Source organism: Fukomys damarensis, unplaced genomic scaffold (genome assembly GCF_012274545.1).
Source record: "Fukomys damarensis isolate Sample0158 unplaced genomic scaffold, DMR_v1.0_HiC HiC_scaffold_28, whole genome shotgun sequence".
NCBI lineage: Eukaryota > Metazoa > Chordata > Mammalia > Rodentia > Bathyergidae > Fukomys > Fukomys damarensis.
The window spans coordinates 37,911,703-37,927,678 of record NW_022900940.1 but is presented as its reverse complement, the minus strand read 5'-3'; the positions used below and the strand labels follow the sequence as shown (position 1 = coordinate 37,927,678).

At 42.3% G+C, this 15,976-nt stretch overlaps 1 protein-coding gene across 7 annotated transcripts in view; it reads right to left on the bottom strand.

Annotated features, from left to right (window-relative positions):
* Arhgef3 (Rho guanine nucleotide exchange factor 3) overlaps positions 1-15,976 on the bottom strand; it is a 316,326-nt gene that overhangs the window by 13,770 nt on the left and 286,580 nt on the right. For all 7 annotated transcript variants that reach the window (XM_033757008.1, XM_033757003.1, XM_033757006.1 and 4 more), the window contains 4 exons: positions 11,272-11,442; positions 7,516-7,578; positions 4,698-4,794; positions 4,460-4,536 (listed from right to left, as the gene is read on the bottom strand). In XM_033757008.1, the coding sequence (XP_033612899.1) occupies positions 4,460-4,536; positions 4,698-4,794; positions 7,516-7,578; positions 11,272-11,442 (408 nt within the window). The remainder of the gene's footprint in view (positions 1-4,459; positions 4,537-4,697; positions 4,795-7,515; positions 7,579-11,271; positions 11,443-15,976) is intronic.

The window sequence follows — 15,976 nt, the reverse complement described above, 5'->3', positions numbered from 1 at the left end:
TTTTTTTTTTTTTTTTTTTTTTTTTGGTACTGGGGATCAAACTTGGGACCTTGCGCTTTATGAGGCAGGCGGCAGAACCACTAAGCTAAATCCCCAACCCCCGCAAGAATTTCTTTTAAAATTATTCATAAGGAACCAATATAGAAAACCCAGGAACACTCACAAAAAGCAAGGGATCAGACTGCTAAGTCCAGCCCTTTGTGTGGCTTGGTACAAGCCTTTCTACTTTAGTTTAACCAAGAGTCCGAGGCAGCTCAGTTACAAAGAAGCTAAAGCAAAAGCAGGATTAGGAAAACAATCAGATGTAGAAAGCATTCATCAAAATACCTTAAATTAGTTTTGATAGGTCAAGAAAGATTTGTGGCTATACCTTATGGTTTATATCACAATACCATGCAAAGAGCAACTGAAAGACTCTGGAACATTTTAACTCCACTGCTTTCATTCCAGCAAAACACTAATTTCTGTGACGCGGCTCATCAGTCCCATTGTGTTAGCACAGTATGAGACATTCGTGGAAAAGGTTCCCTGTCCTTCTTTTCTACTCCTCCCTCTTCACGGCACCTGAGCCTTGGCATCCTAATGCAAAGCTATCAGCCCCTGGAAAGTTATCAGAGGCAATAAGATGTAGCCAGGGGCCCGGATCCCTTCTCTCTCCCCCACACTAGGAAGCTGTATTCACGTGACACCTGATTTACTGCAAGACCGTGAAGCGATTTCTATAACCTCGGTACTCTTGCATAGCTGACACATCTGTATTCAAGGTTAACAAATAAATGAATGCTTAATGGTTACAAGATTAGGTAATATTTGATGGTTTGGGAACACTGCTTAAAACTAAAGTAAGGCAGCTGGGCATGCTGGTGCACACCTACAATCCCAGCACTCAGGAGGCTGACATGGGAGGACTGCTGCTAGTCTGAGGCCCGCCTGGGCTACACAATGAGTTCAAGATCAGCCTGAACTACACAGTGAGACCCTATCTCAAAAAACCAAAAGAGGAAAAAAAAGTTTGGCTAACTTCTTATTGAAATTATTTTCTCATCAAAACTAAAAAAATTATGAGGGATATAGTACTAAAACATTCTCCTTTTGAACTTAAAAGTTCCTTGGAAATGTCTACCTTCCTCCCACGTTCCATGTTATAAAAGAAAATCTCTACCTTTGTTAAAAAGAGCTGCACAAACTCTTCATTAGATCTCATATTTGAAAGTAATGATAATTAGTACGCACACACACTCACACGCACCCACCCACCCCAGATGCGGTGCTTGTAATTTAGATGTTCGGAGTTAATTAAAAAGCACCTCAGGGCCTCTTAATTTCATTTCCATTTCCTCGCCTTTTAAAGGACCTGGAAACGACAAATGTTTTCATTATGGAGAAACAAATCAGCAGTAAGCATCGGATGTAAACTAGCGAGGAACCCCAGCTGCACAGCTGGGCCATTACGCTCTCTAATCCCCACACCTGCTACTATGGCAACCAAGTTGTGATCTGGTCCTGCGTTCACACCTGACAGGGTGCTCACTTCCTGGGCATGACCTGAGAGGCTATCTGATTGAGTCACTGGCCAGAAAAAGCCATAAATGATATTTAACTAGATAAGGGATAAAGAATGTATACATATTAGTCCCTAGACACACACACACACTTGTTTATTTAAAATATAAGGGGTGAAAACTCAGTGGTGAAGAGGACAGACTCTAGAATTGGGGAGAATTCAGGTTCAAAGCCATCTTTTACACAGGCGCTTTAAATGACTCTTTTTAATTTTTCCACTCACAAAATGCATACTAATGCTTTCCTTTTTGCTCAATGAGAAAACACATACAATGTCTAGCACAGAACTGGGCCCCCAGTTAATAATCAGAAAGTAGTAGCTATTATTATTTGCTCCTGGACTGTTTTATTGAAGAAACTGTGGTTTAGAGAGTCAAAGCTACTTGCTCAGCTAGAGTCTGAAACTTGTCCTTGCTTACCCCTTCCCTTGATATCTCTTTAAACAGACTATGAAGAATTTATAAGGGAAACTATTACTTTTTTAAAGTAATTCTTTCTATCTCCCTAACATTGTGAAAAGAGATAGAATGAATTAATTTTTCCCCTTCTATGTGCCCTGCCTCTCTCTAAGGAATTAAAATTTCATTAGAATCCAAATCCACATGAGAACTTGCTGTCTCAGAGAGGGTATGACTTGTTTTATGGGTAAGACAAGTCACTGGGAAATTGCTCCTTTGTGATAGGGAAGTCTACTCACACGGGGTGTCAGGGAGGGGACGCTGATCCTCAGTAACCAGGATGGTTCCCTGGAAAAAGCAACCACTCTGTTTAAGGTCTTCAAAGTACAAGTAACTGATTCATTCTAAGGTCAAAAGGACTGGGGCGGCTTACTTGTTTAAAAGGTTTTTTTCCTTTGGAGGGGAAATAAATCAATTTTTCATGGGTCGAATGGGCTCTGACTTTTCTCATTCAAAGTCCACTAAGATGTTTATTCTGTTCTGTTAAAAAGACCAGAACTCAAACAGATGTACTCCTTGGTTTACAGTTCCCACTCGCACAGACACATCTGCAGTTAAAAGAGGGAAAACATTTAACAGCTCGGAAGGCCTGATATATAAGGGCCATTTCTCATGAAGTCTGGTAACAACAGGCTGGTTGTTTAATTTTAGGCTGCTCTTCAAGCTGAGTCCTCATTTGGTGCCTGGAGGGTCCAGATGGCAACGGACTGTCATGGTCACTCTTTTGGGCATGCACAGAGAAAGACTGCAAAAGCTGCCCCTAGAGCAAACCAATTTCCTGACAGAAGTGACAAACTTTTATTTCAGAAAAAGTGAATGACAAGGCAAATTCCCACAAGCCTGCTTCTGATATAAACTACGATTTGTGTATGAGGTTTAAGGGAACCATGGAGCTCTATACTGCTATCTTGTCAAAAACAGAGCAATCATCCTGCTAATTCTGGAGCATGGCCTCACCACTTCCATCACTCCTGACAAAAGCAGGCTACAAACTCAGCATGTTTAAGAAACACTGAGAAGAAAAAAAAAAAAAAAAAAAAAAAAAAAAAAAAAAAAAGATAGAAAAGACAGACGGACTGGACTGACTGAGGCTGACCTTCTCCTCATTTCAACTTCTCTGACTCCAGGTGTCTTGCTCTTTGGAAGAATTTTTTTGTGGGCTAAAGAAGTTACAACATCCACCACTGCTCATAATAAAATGAAAGTCAAAAGTGTAAGATGAATGATCTCTCTTGCAATATTAAGGCACATTTTCTAAATTATTCATCTTAGAACATTACTTGTCTTTCACATGCCCTTGGGATATTTCAGCCTCAGTGCTAAAACTGACTCCTGAATTAAATCTAGCTAAGTCATGAAACCTTCAAAGGTTCTGGATCATCATGGAGAAGAATAAGAGATCAACGTTAAAACTTTCTGCCACCAACTTGGCACCAGTTGGAACTGGGAGGTGTTAGGAAGGTTAAATACAAACATGACTACAGAAAGAATTTACATAGCAGTAAGTAGGATTTATAACCTTCATGACACTCTCCAAGAAGGGAATGATGTCTAAGACTAGCTGTCATGTCACTTCCTGCCTATTTTCCTAGAAAACACGGTAGATCAGAGGGATAAGAGACCTAATTCTACCTGGAAGAATTCATAAAAGTAGTCTTCTGGGGTGGAGTTCTCAAGTGCTCACAAAAAGAAACAGAAATGTACAGAAGAGGGGGTGGTGGTGACATGGCAAAGTAGAGAATGTGATTCTTGTCTAAAACAGATTAAGCACACAAACAACATCATGCACCCAATAGAACACACATTAGGTTTAAGGACCATAAATGTACGCACTCAATCTAAGGTCAGAGCTTATTTCCTTAGTTGGGGATTTTGGGATGAAGGCCATTATATAGCCAGCTCTCCTATGAAGTAACTAAACATTACCAATATATACTTATTATCTTATTTACGAAACTTTGACCATGAGACTTTTAATAGTCTGAAAAGCTTTTTTTATGATGAACAAGAATGTATCAATTGGGTCCTGGGGATTTAGCTCAGTGGTTCCAGCGGTTGCTTTGCAAGCGCAAGGACTGGAGTTCGAACCCCAGTACCAAAAAAAAAGAATGTATCAACCAATGTTTATTAGATTAGAAATAATAATAATGAGAATTGGCTTGAATCCAATATTATTTTTTATTTGACATGCAATTAGTGTCATGTGTACTCTTACTTATTTTACTATAAAAATTCTGTTATCTTTAAATGTATTAAATTCGAGATAAGAAAAATTTGTTTTGATGCTTTGAAGAAATACAGCCTAAATTTGCTATTTTTTTATCCCTTTCTTTCTGATGTGAAACCTGTATTTGCCAATAAGGAATGTCAAGCTACGTGGAGCTCTACCTACAATAATTAAAATCTATCTTCAACCAAAACCACAGAACTTTTCTTACCCAGCCCACAAGGATGGGACCAACATGTTCGGTGGAGCCATCTGGCTTCCGAATGTCTCGAAGTTGACTAAGGAGCTCTGGCAAAAAACAAACAGAATGCTTATTTCATTAAGACATTCACATGAGCAGGACTAGAAGTAGGCTCCGGTTAGTCACATCATTACATAATTACTGACTCATTATAAGACAACTTAATTAAGGTTAAAAGTCACAGCCCATCCTGGGAACAAAATTATACCTTCATGCAGAGGAATCAGAGAGTCCAGTGTTCCAAAAATTTGATTCAGCTCTTGTTCCGTCATGATGGAGAGTTTCAGCATGGGGTCGTGGTAGGCCTACACAAGAAGGGCAGAAGGTGGACACAAACAACATCAGAGAAATGAAGCTGTTCCATGAAAATGGCTCCTGAGAGAACTAAATGATTAAAAAAAAAAAAACACGAAACTCTCACAATGTTGCAGAAATAGCAGACAGGTACAACCGGAGGAGAGAAGAATCCAGTACCACACTGAGCCTTTTGCGGTTGTTGATAAACCTAAGCAGATTTTCCCAAAGCTTTCTTATTTTACCGTATCACACATCTAAGATGGAGCAAATTTGACTGTTACGATGTTTTAAAAATCATGAGATCCTTCAGCTTGAAAAACTCTCTGTATTCAAAATTAACTACCAGCAGGCTTTTTCAATTAGTACATATGTAAAATAAAGAAAAGAAAAAATGATTGACATCTTGTACTTTTACTTTTAAGGCAAAGAGAGCAAAATTTCTGCCAATCCTTTTCTTTTCTACTAAAGACAATTAAACAACAAGAATAGTTATACCAGGGCTCTGTAATGAAATTTGAAGACACAGATGATACAGCGCCTGCTGTTAAGGAGTTTTAGAAAGATAATCGGGAAGGTTTTTTTCTTGAATGCAGAAAAAATGAAATATATGTTTAAAAAACAGTTCAAGACTAGCAGCAGGAAAAATGTCATAGGACAGAAGAAAATGATCAAACTGTAAGTGCTCTAGAGGGTCAGAACATTAAAGCAAGATGGGCCAGGGATTTAGCTCAGTGGTTCTGCCACCTGCCTTGCAAGCACAAGGGCCCGAGTTTCATCCCTGGTAGTGGGGGAAAAAAATTAACGCTGGAATAGCCATGGTAGAAGCAATAAACACTGTAGAAGGAAGAACTGAGATTTGAGTTGGTGCCTGGAAGAAGGACAGATAAAGATGTGGGAAAGGAAAAAAAAATTCTCTGGAAAGGCAGGACCACCATGGCCAATGGATGGCCATGGATCGTGTGAAGATTTTCATGTTTGGGAGCTCTTTATGCAGCGAAGGGAAGTTGGACACATGTGGTCTAAAAACATGCTGAATGTCAGAAGATACTTTACTACAGTAAAGCTGCATGACGTGTTGCCATTAAACCACCTTAAAATGCTCTCCTCCCCCATTTAGAATACACTTGTCCCTTTGTTCTTGCTGCTTTCTGAAGCAGTTCAAAAGTCCCTTTTTGAAGGCTGGGGATGTAGCTCAGTGGCACAGCACCTGCCTGGCAAGTGTGAGGTCCTGAGTTCAATCCCCGGTACAAAAAAAAAAGAAACTCCTTTTTGTGTCTTTAGTTGTGTTTCTGTGGCTGCTTGATGTCCTGAATGGATTAAAAATGTTTACTGGTGATGTCCTTTTGGGGAAGAGGGCTGGGGATTTGGCTCAGTGGCACGTGGCACTGAGGCAAGCACAAGGTCCTGAGTTCGATTTCTGGTACCAGGAAAAATAAAAGACTTTGGGGAAGACCCAGAGGACATATGCTGTCACATCTGGCGAATAAGGTGGATAAGGTTATACTGTGATGTTTCTATGAGCCTACCTTTTGGTTGGATGGCTCTGGGCAGCGGCATTCACCATATATACTTTTTGTATCGTATCTCATAATGACACTCTGAAAGAGGATTTCCAAAACTGCTTCAGAAAGTTGCAAGAATGATGGGATGAGTCTCCCCAAAGCTCAGACTAGAGTTCTGAGGCACACTCATGGCAATGCATCTTTTACTATAGTAATTTTTATTTAAAGACACACTTTATATTTTGACCAGCCCTTGTATGACCAACATGATGTCTCCCAGAGTTAAAAGCCTTCTTTTTAGCGCTCCCAGATCTCCTTCTCCTCCAGCTCTGACTAACACTGCTTCTTGACTATGGCCAAGCAAAGCTTGAATGGCCACCTCAGGAATGCCAGAGGTGTCACTTCATATTAGGAGAAAGCTGGGCTCAGGACCCTTCAGAAAAGGGAGCATCCTTTCAACTCCATGATTCTCTGAGGAGGCAGTGAGTATCAGAGGATGGACTCTGGATTTAACTTCTAAACCATGGAGGGTCACTGCATGGTAAAGGTTTTGGAGGAGTTTGTTGAAAGTATTCTCAAAAAGTTAAATTAGCCTAAATATACGTGCTACAAGGTATGGGTTTTCCCCCTCTCCCCCCATATAATGTTGACTAAAAAACAAGGCTCCAGCTGAGGGTGTAGCTCAGGGGTACAGCACAGGTTTAGCATGCCTAAGTTTCTAAGTTTCATCCCCAGCACTCAACAACCAACCAAAAACCCAGTTTCCATATAAAAGACCCTGTCTGTGACAGAATGCAACTAGTCTTACTTCACCATTTCATCCATCTTTTTGAGACTCAGGAGTCTTTATTTCTAACACATTGCTCCAGTGTCAGACATGTTTCCCCCCATGGACAAAGAGGCCCCATGCGTGAGATTTCTAGGACAAGGAAAGTACACATAAAACCAGTCCTCTACAGAGACTTTCTGGTTGCAATTGATGTATTCTTTGAGGTGTACTACAGACAGGTAGACCGAGACCCTTACAGGTGCCAGGTGCAGAGAACTTTGTTTCCTTCTTGTTTTGGGCCTTTCCTCCCACTGTGTGGTTTGTGGTTGCAGGTTCTTCTGCATTTCTGATTCTCAGTACCAAAGAAAGTGTTCATACAGCATTATCTTAAAGTTGTGAAATTACTCAGAAGAAAGAAAATGTGAGGTGACTCAAATGACTGTTGGATTTCAGTTTACCTTTTTTGCTAATTTCAAGTCTTCTATCAGGTCTTCTTCCCCTTGAGAAAGCTCAAAGATTGCCTGTAAGAAAAGGAGTATATTTATTGAACTCTCCTTTAAGTGCTGATTTTAGCACTAAAAGCTCCAAATCTTTATTTATTTTTGAGACAAGGTCTTGCTCTGTAGTTCACGCTGTCTCTGAACGCACTATGTCACCAGGCTGACCTTGAAGTTGTGGTGCTCCTCCTGCTTCAACCTCCTGAGCGCTGGGATTACAGGTGTATGCCACCATGGCTGGTTCCAAATTTTTAAGTACTTAAGAAGTATTCTCAAAAAGGTAAATTAACTAGAAGCAAATCTATCCCTCAGCTAAAAGCTGCAAAAGAAAGATATTGTAAACTTTCTGCACAATAGACTCCCGGGTTTGTGGGAGAAAGGGCTTCCACACAATTCTAATCCAAAAAGGTGTTTTTCATGTTATAGGTCTTTCATGAAGCTGAGGAAGAGGGCACTATTTTCGGCAAAATAATTACAGATTGAGCCATGGATTCTGCATCTTTGTCATGAGTGACAATCCTAAGAAATGATTCAGGGTCGGTTCTCAGTAGTGGACCTGGCAATAGGATTAACAGGCCATCACAGCTGGCCTCCCAACAGAAGACAATTCTCAGCAGAAAGCTTTATTCCTATCATCCACTTGTCTTGAGGCTGGGATTGCAGAAAGAAACCAACATTTTATCACTCTAGAGAAAACCTGGTGAAGTTAATTCATTCTACAGCACTTCGCAGCCCCACAAGGTGTAACAGATAAAACTACAGAAGCTGGCTGTGTGCAAGAGTATGTAAACAGACCAGTCTAGTTCACCTGTATTAAAAGCCAGCAGAATTTAAAGGTAAGACGCATGGAACACTCTTTCTCATCTGGGAATCTAAACACTTGGCAAACATTATATTAAGTGCAAAGGACTAGAAGTTTGTGATACAGCTCAGGGATGTGGGCATCTTTTTCAGACTAGAGAGAAGGAGTGCCTGGGTTTCAGGCAAGTCCCCCACCTGGGGCTGGGGGCGGGAGGGCAGTGAGTCAAGCTGGGTGGGAGGGCGGTGCTTGCCTCTCTCTGAGGCCCAGAAGAGGCTCAGGAAAGGCCCGGGTCATGGCCTTTTGGCACTCTATTATACCTTTTTATTTCAAAATAATTATAGACTCCCATGAAAAGCTGCAAACTTTGTACAGAGGGATCCTGTGCAACCAACACTCAGCCGCCCGAGTGTTATCTCAAAACCAGGAAATGGATTGGCTCAAACTACCGAGCTGGCCTTTATGTGCATCTTTCTCAGATTTCCTTGACCATCTGTTTTACTGGAGCTCACTTACCCATCTCACCAAATGCGGCCCCCAGGAGAAGACAACCACAGACACATAGGAAATACGCCATGGGTGTCTGGACAGGGTAGACCAGGCTCAGATTCTGACTCTGTAACTTCCCAGGCTGTGACCTAGTGCTCACCATGCCTTAATAAACTCCTCATCTGCAGAATCCATCTTCCTTCCCTCTTGCTACCTTTTTCCCTTCCTTCCTTTTGTTTTTACTTTCAAACTGTACAGGCTGTATATTTACACTGTTAACACTGGGGAAAATACCAAGAAGCATAAAGAAGACTCTGAGAATTCAGGAATAACAAATTCAGTTTCTCCTATGCTCTCATAGCAGATCCATTCTGATACCCAATTCAAGGAGTTTTCCTTACACAGGACGAAAATACATTCTGCAGTGGATACCACCTGGGTGTCCCAATTCAATTCTGACACTATCTACTTAGAGGTAGCATCAGACTCTACAAATTGAGGGCTCAGTCCCCAAGACTATAGCCCCTTTCAGATGCCAATAAAAGTTCCAGGATGTCTTACCTGTATTTCTGGTCAACTGGCTATAAATTAGGGTTCCCATGACCACTTGTCTAGGATTCATTGGGATTGACTGATCATCCTAACTAGGATTATTTGAAAACAAGGCAACACGTATGCTTAATGGTTTATTTCACAAAGCCTAGAATTTTACAAAGGATACCTATAGATACCAGAGGAAGAGAGGAACAGGGTAAGATACGGGAGGGGCACGGTGCTTCCGTATGTACCCTACCCAGGTGTACCACTCTCCAAGTACCTCAGCTATCCAGAAGTTCTGCAAGCCTTTTCTTTTTAGTTTATTCCCCCCTCCACTCCCTGATACTGCGGATTGAAATCAAGACTTTATGCTTGCAAGGCAGGCTTGTCATCACAAAGCTAAATCCCCAGCTGTCTTTTTAGGTCTTTATGGAGGCATCATTCCATTGGCATGACTGATTATACCACTGGCCTGTATCATCAATTTAACCTTCACATCTTCCTCGTTCTCCAGAAGTTAGGGACTGTGGCTGAAAAATCTCATCCTTCTAACCCTGACTCGGCCTCCTCGGTGACTGGCTGCTATCGGAAGCTATAAGGGGCTGGCAGCCATCAGTCAGTCAACTCAACAGCTAGCACACGGAACATCACTTAGAAGACACGAAGAGCTGTCCGCCAGGAAATGGGGGCCAAGGCCAATATATTACTTTACAGTTCCACATTAGCCATGATTAAGACTGTGCAAGTCTCCACCAAATTTTTCTCAAGGCATTTCTTGTTTTTAAAGGTTCTGCTTATTCATTGAATAGATAATACATTACGGGCACAAAATTTATAGTGCACAAATGGGCCTATGGTAAAAGCTTTCTAACTCCTCTCCTTCTCCCAGTCACCCATGGAGGCAACACTGTTCTTGGGTACCCTTCCAGAAATACTGCATGCAGTTAAGTGAACACACACACACACGCATGGGTTTTGCTACTTTTATATATGTGGGAGCTATGGTACTCTCTGACTTATGTTGTGCCATCCTTCTTCTTCTTTTTTTTGTGTACCGGGGATTGAACTCAGGTCCTTGAGCTTGCGAGGCAGGCGGTGGAACCACTGAGCAAAATCCCAGCCCTGTTGTGCCGTTCTTTGTCCACTCAGCCAAATATACATATCATTTCTTCTTCATGTATTTCCACGGCTGCATAGTACTTTAGGTATTTAAACCACTTCCTAGGGACAGATGTACAGACTCTTTCTAAATTAATATTATTTTAAACATTACTGTGGTGAGAAATCTTGCACATGTATTTTTTTTCACTTGTATACAAACAAGTAAGCTTGACAGGTGCCTAGAAAAGACCTACTTAGTCAAAGAATCTAGAAAAATTTGGAGTGCTCCTTTTGCCAAACTCTGCTTCTCTGTAAAAAATAGAGACCGCAAGGATGTCACTAGAAGATGCCCATATGAAGCGCCAGGCCCACCTTGGCATACCATAACCTCTCCATAAAGGGTGACCCCTTCAGGGCCATTTAGGGTTGCTGGTACAGAAAGAAGTATTCCACAAAGCCCATCCAAAGTTCTACAATTTGGGACTATTTTAAAATATTTTAGAAAGTGTCCTCAAAATGTAACTAAAATGGCTGCTTCTGTGAACTTCAGAATTTTACACAGGCACTTGGTTCCAACACTCTGCGTTCAGATATTCACACCGGTTTCTTTTTACAGGGAGGCTGCACCCACCCAGCTGGCTGCTGGTGCTAAGCTTCCTCCCGCCCATGTGCCTTCCTTCAAAGGTGCAAAGAAGAGATCTGGAAACCGAAGAACAGATCTATCTCTCAGGCTCTGGCCTGCTCTGCAGCTTTGGGGAAGACACAGCCAGCTCCACCGGACGCAAGCCTACCTCCTGACGTTTGATTTCCTTGGCCGTAAGCATCTGATTAACACACACATCGAAGGTCTCACTCCACAGCTTACTGTCTCTCCGCTTTGTGCTTGACGAGGTGGCATTTCTGGACCAGGGTCGGGGCTCAAGGATGTCAGGGCGGCTCTCACTTCGGAAGCTAATGGACCGCTAAACAATGAGAAAAACAAAACATCACAGGGTCAGCAGCAGGCCAGGGCGGATCCTTTGAGCAGCTTCCTGTGGCTGACAGAACACAAATCACAGGCTCACAAGAGCGAGAGGACAAGGTCACCAGCCACTGTTGTGAGTCTACAGGCTGAAGAAAACTGGATGGGGGCTGCCTTCACACACGCGCCGGAGGATCGACTGTGTGGACACCAAGTACACCACAGCACAAGAACAGAGCAGGCCCAACTCATGAAAGACAGATCCAAAAAGCCACAAGCTGGCCTTGCTTCCGGTGGACATCTCCCCCATTCTGAAGGACCTGGGAGAACAGTGCATAGTAGATGGCCATTAAAAAACAACACTGGGCCAGAATGCCTACAACTCCTGCTAAGAACAGGGCCCAACTATCCTGGGTACCCCATTTTACAGTTTGGGAGGACTCCAGATCTGACCAATCAGTGTTCCACCGGCTCAGGGCTGAGCACTGAGTCTCTGCAATTTGCTACATGGTTTATAAGACAAAAGGTGGAAGAGTCTATATTCCTCTGAGAGTGTGAGCTCAGGAGCTAACGGGGACAGGAGCTTCTTGTAACAACTCTCCCTGGTCACACAGAAGAATCTATTTACCATTGGAAAGAAGAAGGGGCTGCACAGAATGAAGGATAAAGCCTGACTGACGGAGGGATGAAAGGAAGAAGCTTAACCAACACTGTTTGAGCCCCTGGATTTCACTGGGCCTGAAGCCAGGAAAAGCCACCCTTAAGCAGTTCCGTTACATTGACTAATACAATTTACAGGTACATGGGCTAATACCTATTTACAGTGAGCTTAGCTCGGGTGCTGTCAACTCAAGAAGTCCCAACTGATACACATACTAAATGCTATCTTGGCAAGAAATGATGTTGGAGTGCTTGATGTTATTTCCCAAAGTGGCCCCAGGTGACTTAGGGATGGTCTAAATGCCCGAGGCCACCACCACGCTTTCTTATGACAGACACATATCACCAGGAAAGAAGGAACGAAGGAAGGAAGGAAGGAAAAGTGCATCCTCTTTAGTCTTCACTCTAGAAGACTTCAACACACTGGAAACTTTGCCAAGGCAGTGAAGCATCACTGTGCCCTCAAACCACATTCTTTAACAAGTGTCCCCGCCTCTGCTTCCTGTGACCTTCAGCATGAAGTCCCAACTCCTCAGCCTGGCACAGAAGCCCCTTACGGTGTGACCACAGGTTACATATTTAGGGTCACAGCCTGCCCCTCATCCAGGAGCCCCTATCACCCCTAAACATGCCATGCCTCGCCATCCCTCTGGGTGTCCTCCAAACAATCTTCTCTTTCTGGAAGGCGTTCCTTGCATTTTATAGCTGACTAACTCCTAACCCTCCTGAGAATATAACGCAAACACTACCTCCTCCAGGAAGCCTTTACCAGTGTCGCCCCTTTCTCCCCTCCCACAGCGATTTGCTGTACCTCTGATAAAGCGGTGATGACATTTTGACAACTTACTCGTCACTTGTTCTAAATTATACACTTCTCAGGATAGGAACTGATTTTGTCTGTGATACACTGAGCTGGCATCACCGAGACATTCTAATTTAGCGCCTAATGATTTGTGGTTCAACAGTAAAATTCAAGAAAATAGATGGTTTTGTTTGTTTTGAGACAAGGTATTACTATATTGCCTAGGTTAGCCCCAAACTCCTCCTGTCTTAGCCTCCCAAGTAGCTGGGACCACAGATACATACCACTCTGCCCGGCTAGAACACGATGTTTAAGAGAACTGATCAATATAAGGACATTGTTAAGAAGTTACAATTACCTGCCCGATGGAATCCTATCTAGCCATTCAGAGCATTCTGAGATTATTTAATGCTGAAAATACCTTCTGTGCAAATCTGAAATAAAATCAAGATTAAAATCTGTATATGAACATTATATAATTATGTAAAAAGTACATGTTAGCTCAGCGTGGTTGGTAGTGCATGCCTATAATCCCAGCATTCAGGAGGCTGAAGCAGGAGGATTGCTGTGAGTTTGAGGCCAGACTGGCTTTCATAGTGAGTTTAAGACCAACCTGGACTACACGGCAAGGCCCTGTCTCAAAAAACAAAACAAAACAAACTAAAAAAAAAAAAAAACAAAACTACCAAAAAAAGTACATGTGAGCAAAAACATAAAGGAAATGCCATAAAATTTTCTTGCTTCTATATATGACATTATAGATGATTTCTGTCCTACTTTATGATTTTTATGACCTAAGAAAAATGAATAAATGAAAAACAAGGAGAAACTTCCAAGGGGCTTTGGGGCAGCTCCAGAGCTGCCTGGATATAGCAAGCAGGAAGCTAGCTCTGTTTGCAAGGAGCAACACAAGCCCCTCAGGCTGGCACAGGCATCTGTCAGCTCCTCTGCTCACCAATGAGCTCGAAGTCCCTGGGCCAGCCCTGAGCAGGAGATCGAAAAAGAAGTGATACAGAATATACCATTTGCTAACTGTACCTTGAAAAGCTTATGATCTCTTTAAAACAGTCCTTAATAAACAGTAACCACACTGAATGAATGCAGATCCCCTGCACTCAGAATCAATTAGCCACAGTCGCTAAAAGGTCAAAACAGGCACAGTGAGTCATCAAGAAACTCCTTTTACGGTTCTGAGGGGAGCCAGAGCCAGGGGCAAATGAAGAGCAAAAAAGAAAGGAAGATGTACTAAAAAGAAAACTCAAAATGAAACACAGTTCCCCCTTTCACTTCAGAGACCCAACCTCCCCCTTTACTACTTGTTCAGAAGCTGACCAAACTCAGACTTCTCCCGCCACGTTGAAAAGTAGTTTCATGCTAAATTTAAAATTCCAGACATTTGCAGAAGTATATACTAAATAAAAATCCCCTCATTCCTCAACTCTGCTCTAGAAGAAATTTCTGTTACGTTTCTTCTATATCTGTCTGAACTTTTTCCAACATTTGCACATCGATTTGATCAACTTCCACCAGATGGACATTAAGATCATTTCCAGTGTCCGGCAGGAAAAAAGTGCTTTGGTGGACATCCTTGGTGTATTTGTTGTGTTGGTATGTCTATGAGGCAGATCCATCCGTTCAGTAGAATTCCTTAGTCTAAATTAAAGTATCCATTGAAAAACCTGGCCTTGAAACAGGCTGTTCAACTAGCTTATTTCCTGCACGGGTATAGAATATTATGTTTTACACTCTCATCAACACAGTATTATTATCAATCTGATAGGCAAAATCACTATACTTGAATTCCAGTTTCATGTTTTGAATGTAAAGACGGAGCAAGCCAAGTGCGGTGGTGCGTGCTTACAAAGCCAGCACTTGGGAGGCTCCGCAGGAGGATGGCTGTGAGTTTGAGGCCAGAATGGGGTACATAGTGAGTTCGAGGCCAGCCTGGACTATATGGTAAGACACTGTCTCAAAAAATCAAAACAAACACACACAAAAAAGATCAAGCATACGGTATTTTCATGTATTATTACTGAAACATTTCCCAGAGAGTTGGAGACTTTCTTTTGTTGCAGCTCAGGGAAAATAAAGAGAGGTGAGCTCTACTGTCATAGGTACACTTCATTGAAAATTCTTACTTTTGGGTTTTCTTAGTGATTACTGGCCTCAAGAGACTACAGTGACTATCACTGAGGGTCCTTGGTGTTCTTGCCTATGCTTAGAGTTCTAGTTCAATCTCTCCAATCCTCACATCCATCCTGCAAGGTAGGGGATGTTCTTATTTTACCAGGGAGGGAGAAGAAGGAATTTGCCTAAATCGGGATCTAAAATAAGATTTATCTTCAAAGCCTGCTATGGGGAGCTGCACCTGCTGGTTCCATGCAAATCAGGTACTAGGGAGGTTTCGATGAGATGAGATGTAGCTTGTACCTTCCAGGAAATGAACTAAAGAAAGGGAATGTCTGTTCCGTTTTAGGAGTAATCACTGTCATGGCTTAGATCTAAAATGTTCCTTTAAAGTCTCACATGTTCAGAGGTGAGGCTTTCAGAAGGGGACTGGATCGTGAGGGCTTTAATCTCATGAACTGAATCAATCACTGATGAGTTCCCAGTTGAATGGGCTCTTAGGAGGGGGGACCCCAGTTGGAGCTGATGAGTCACTGGTGCCTTTGGAGGGTGTATCTCTCCCTCTGCCTCTTTTCCTGGTCTCTGTGTTTCTAGTCACCATTAGGCAAGTGCTTTTCTGTGCCAGGATGTTTCTGCCTTGAGCCAGCCAACCATGGACTAAACCTCCGAACTGTGAGCCAAAATACATTCTTCCTCTTTTAAATTGTGAATGTCAGATATCTTGTGTCAGTGACAGAAAGGTGAGTAGTCTAATGACTGATAGTTTATCAAGCAAGCTATAAATTTATACCTTGAGTTAGGCTGAATTAAAACAAACATTTTTTCTGTTCTCTACTCAGAAGAGAGGACACTGAAAAGAAAAATCTAAAAGAGGATCCAGGCGTAGTGGGTGGGGTTGGCCTGTAATCCTAGCACTTGGGAGGCTGCGTCAGAAGAATCACCGTGA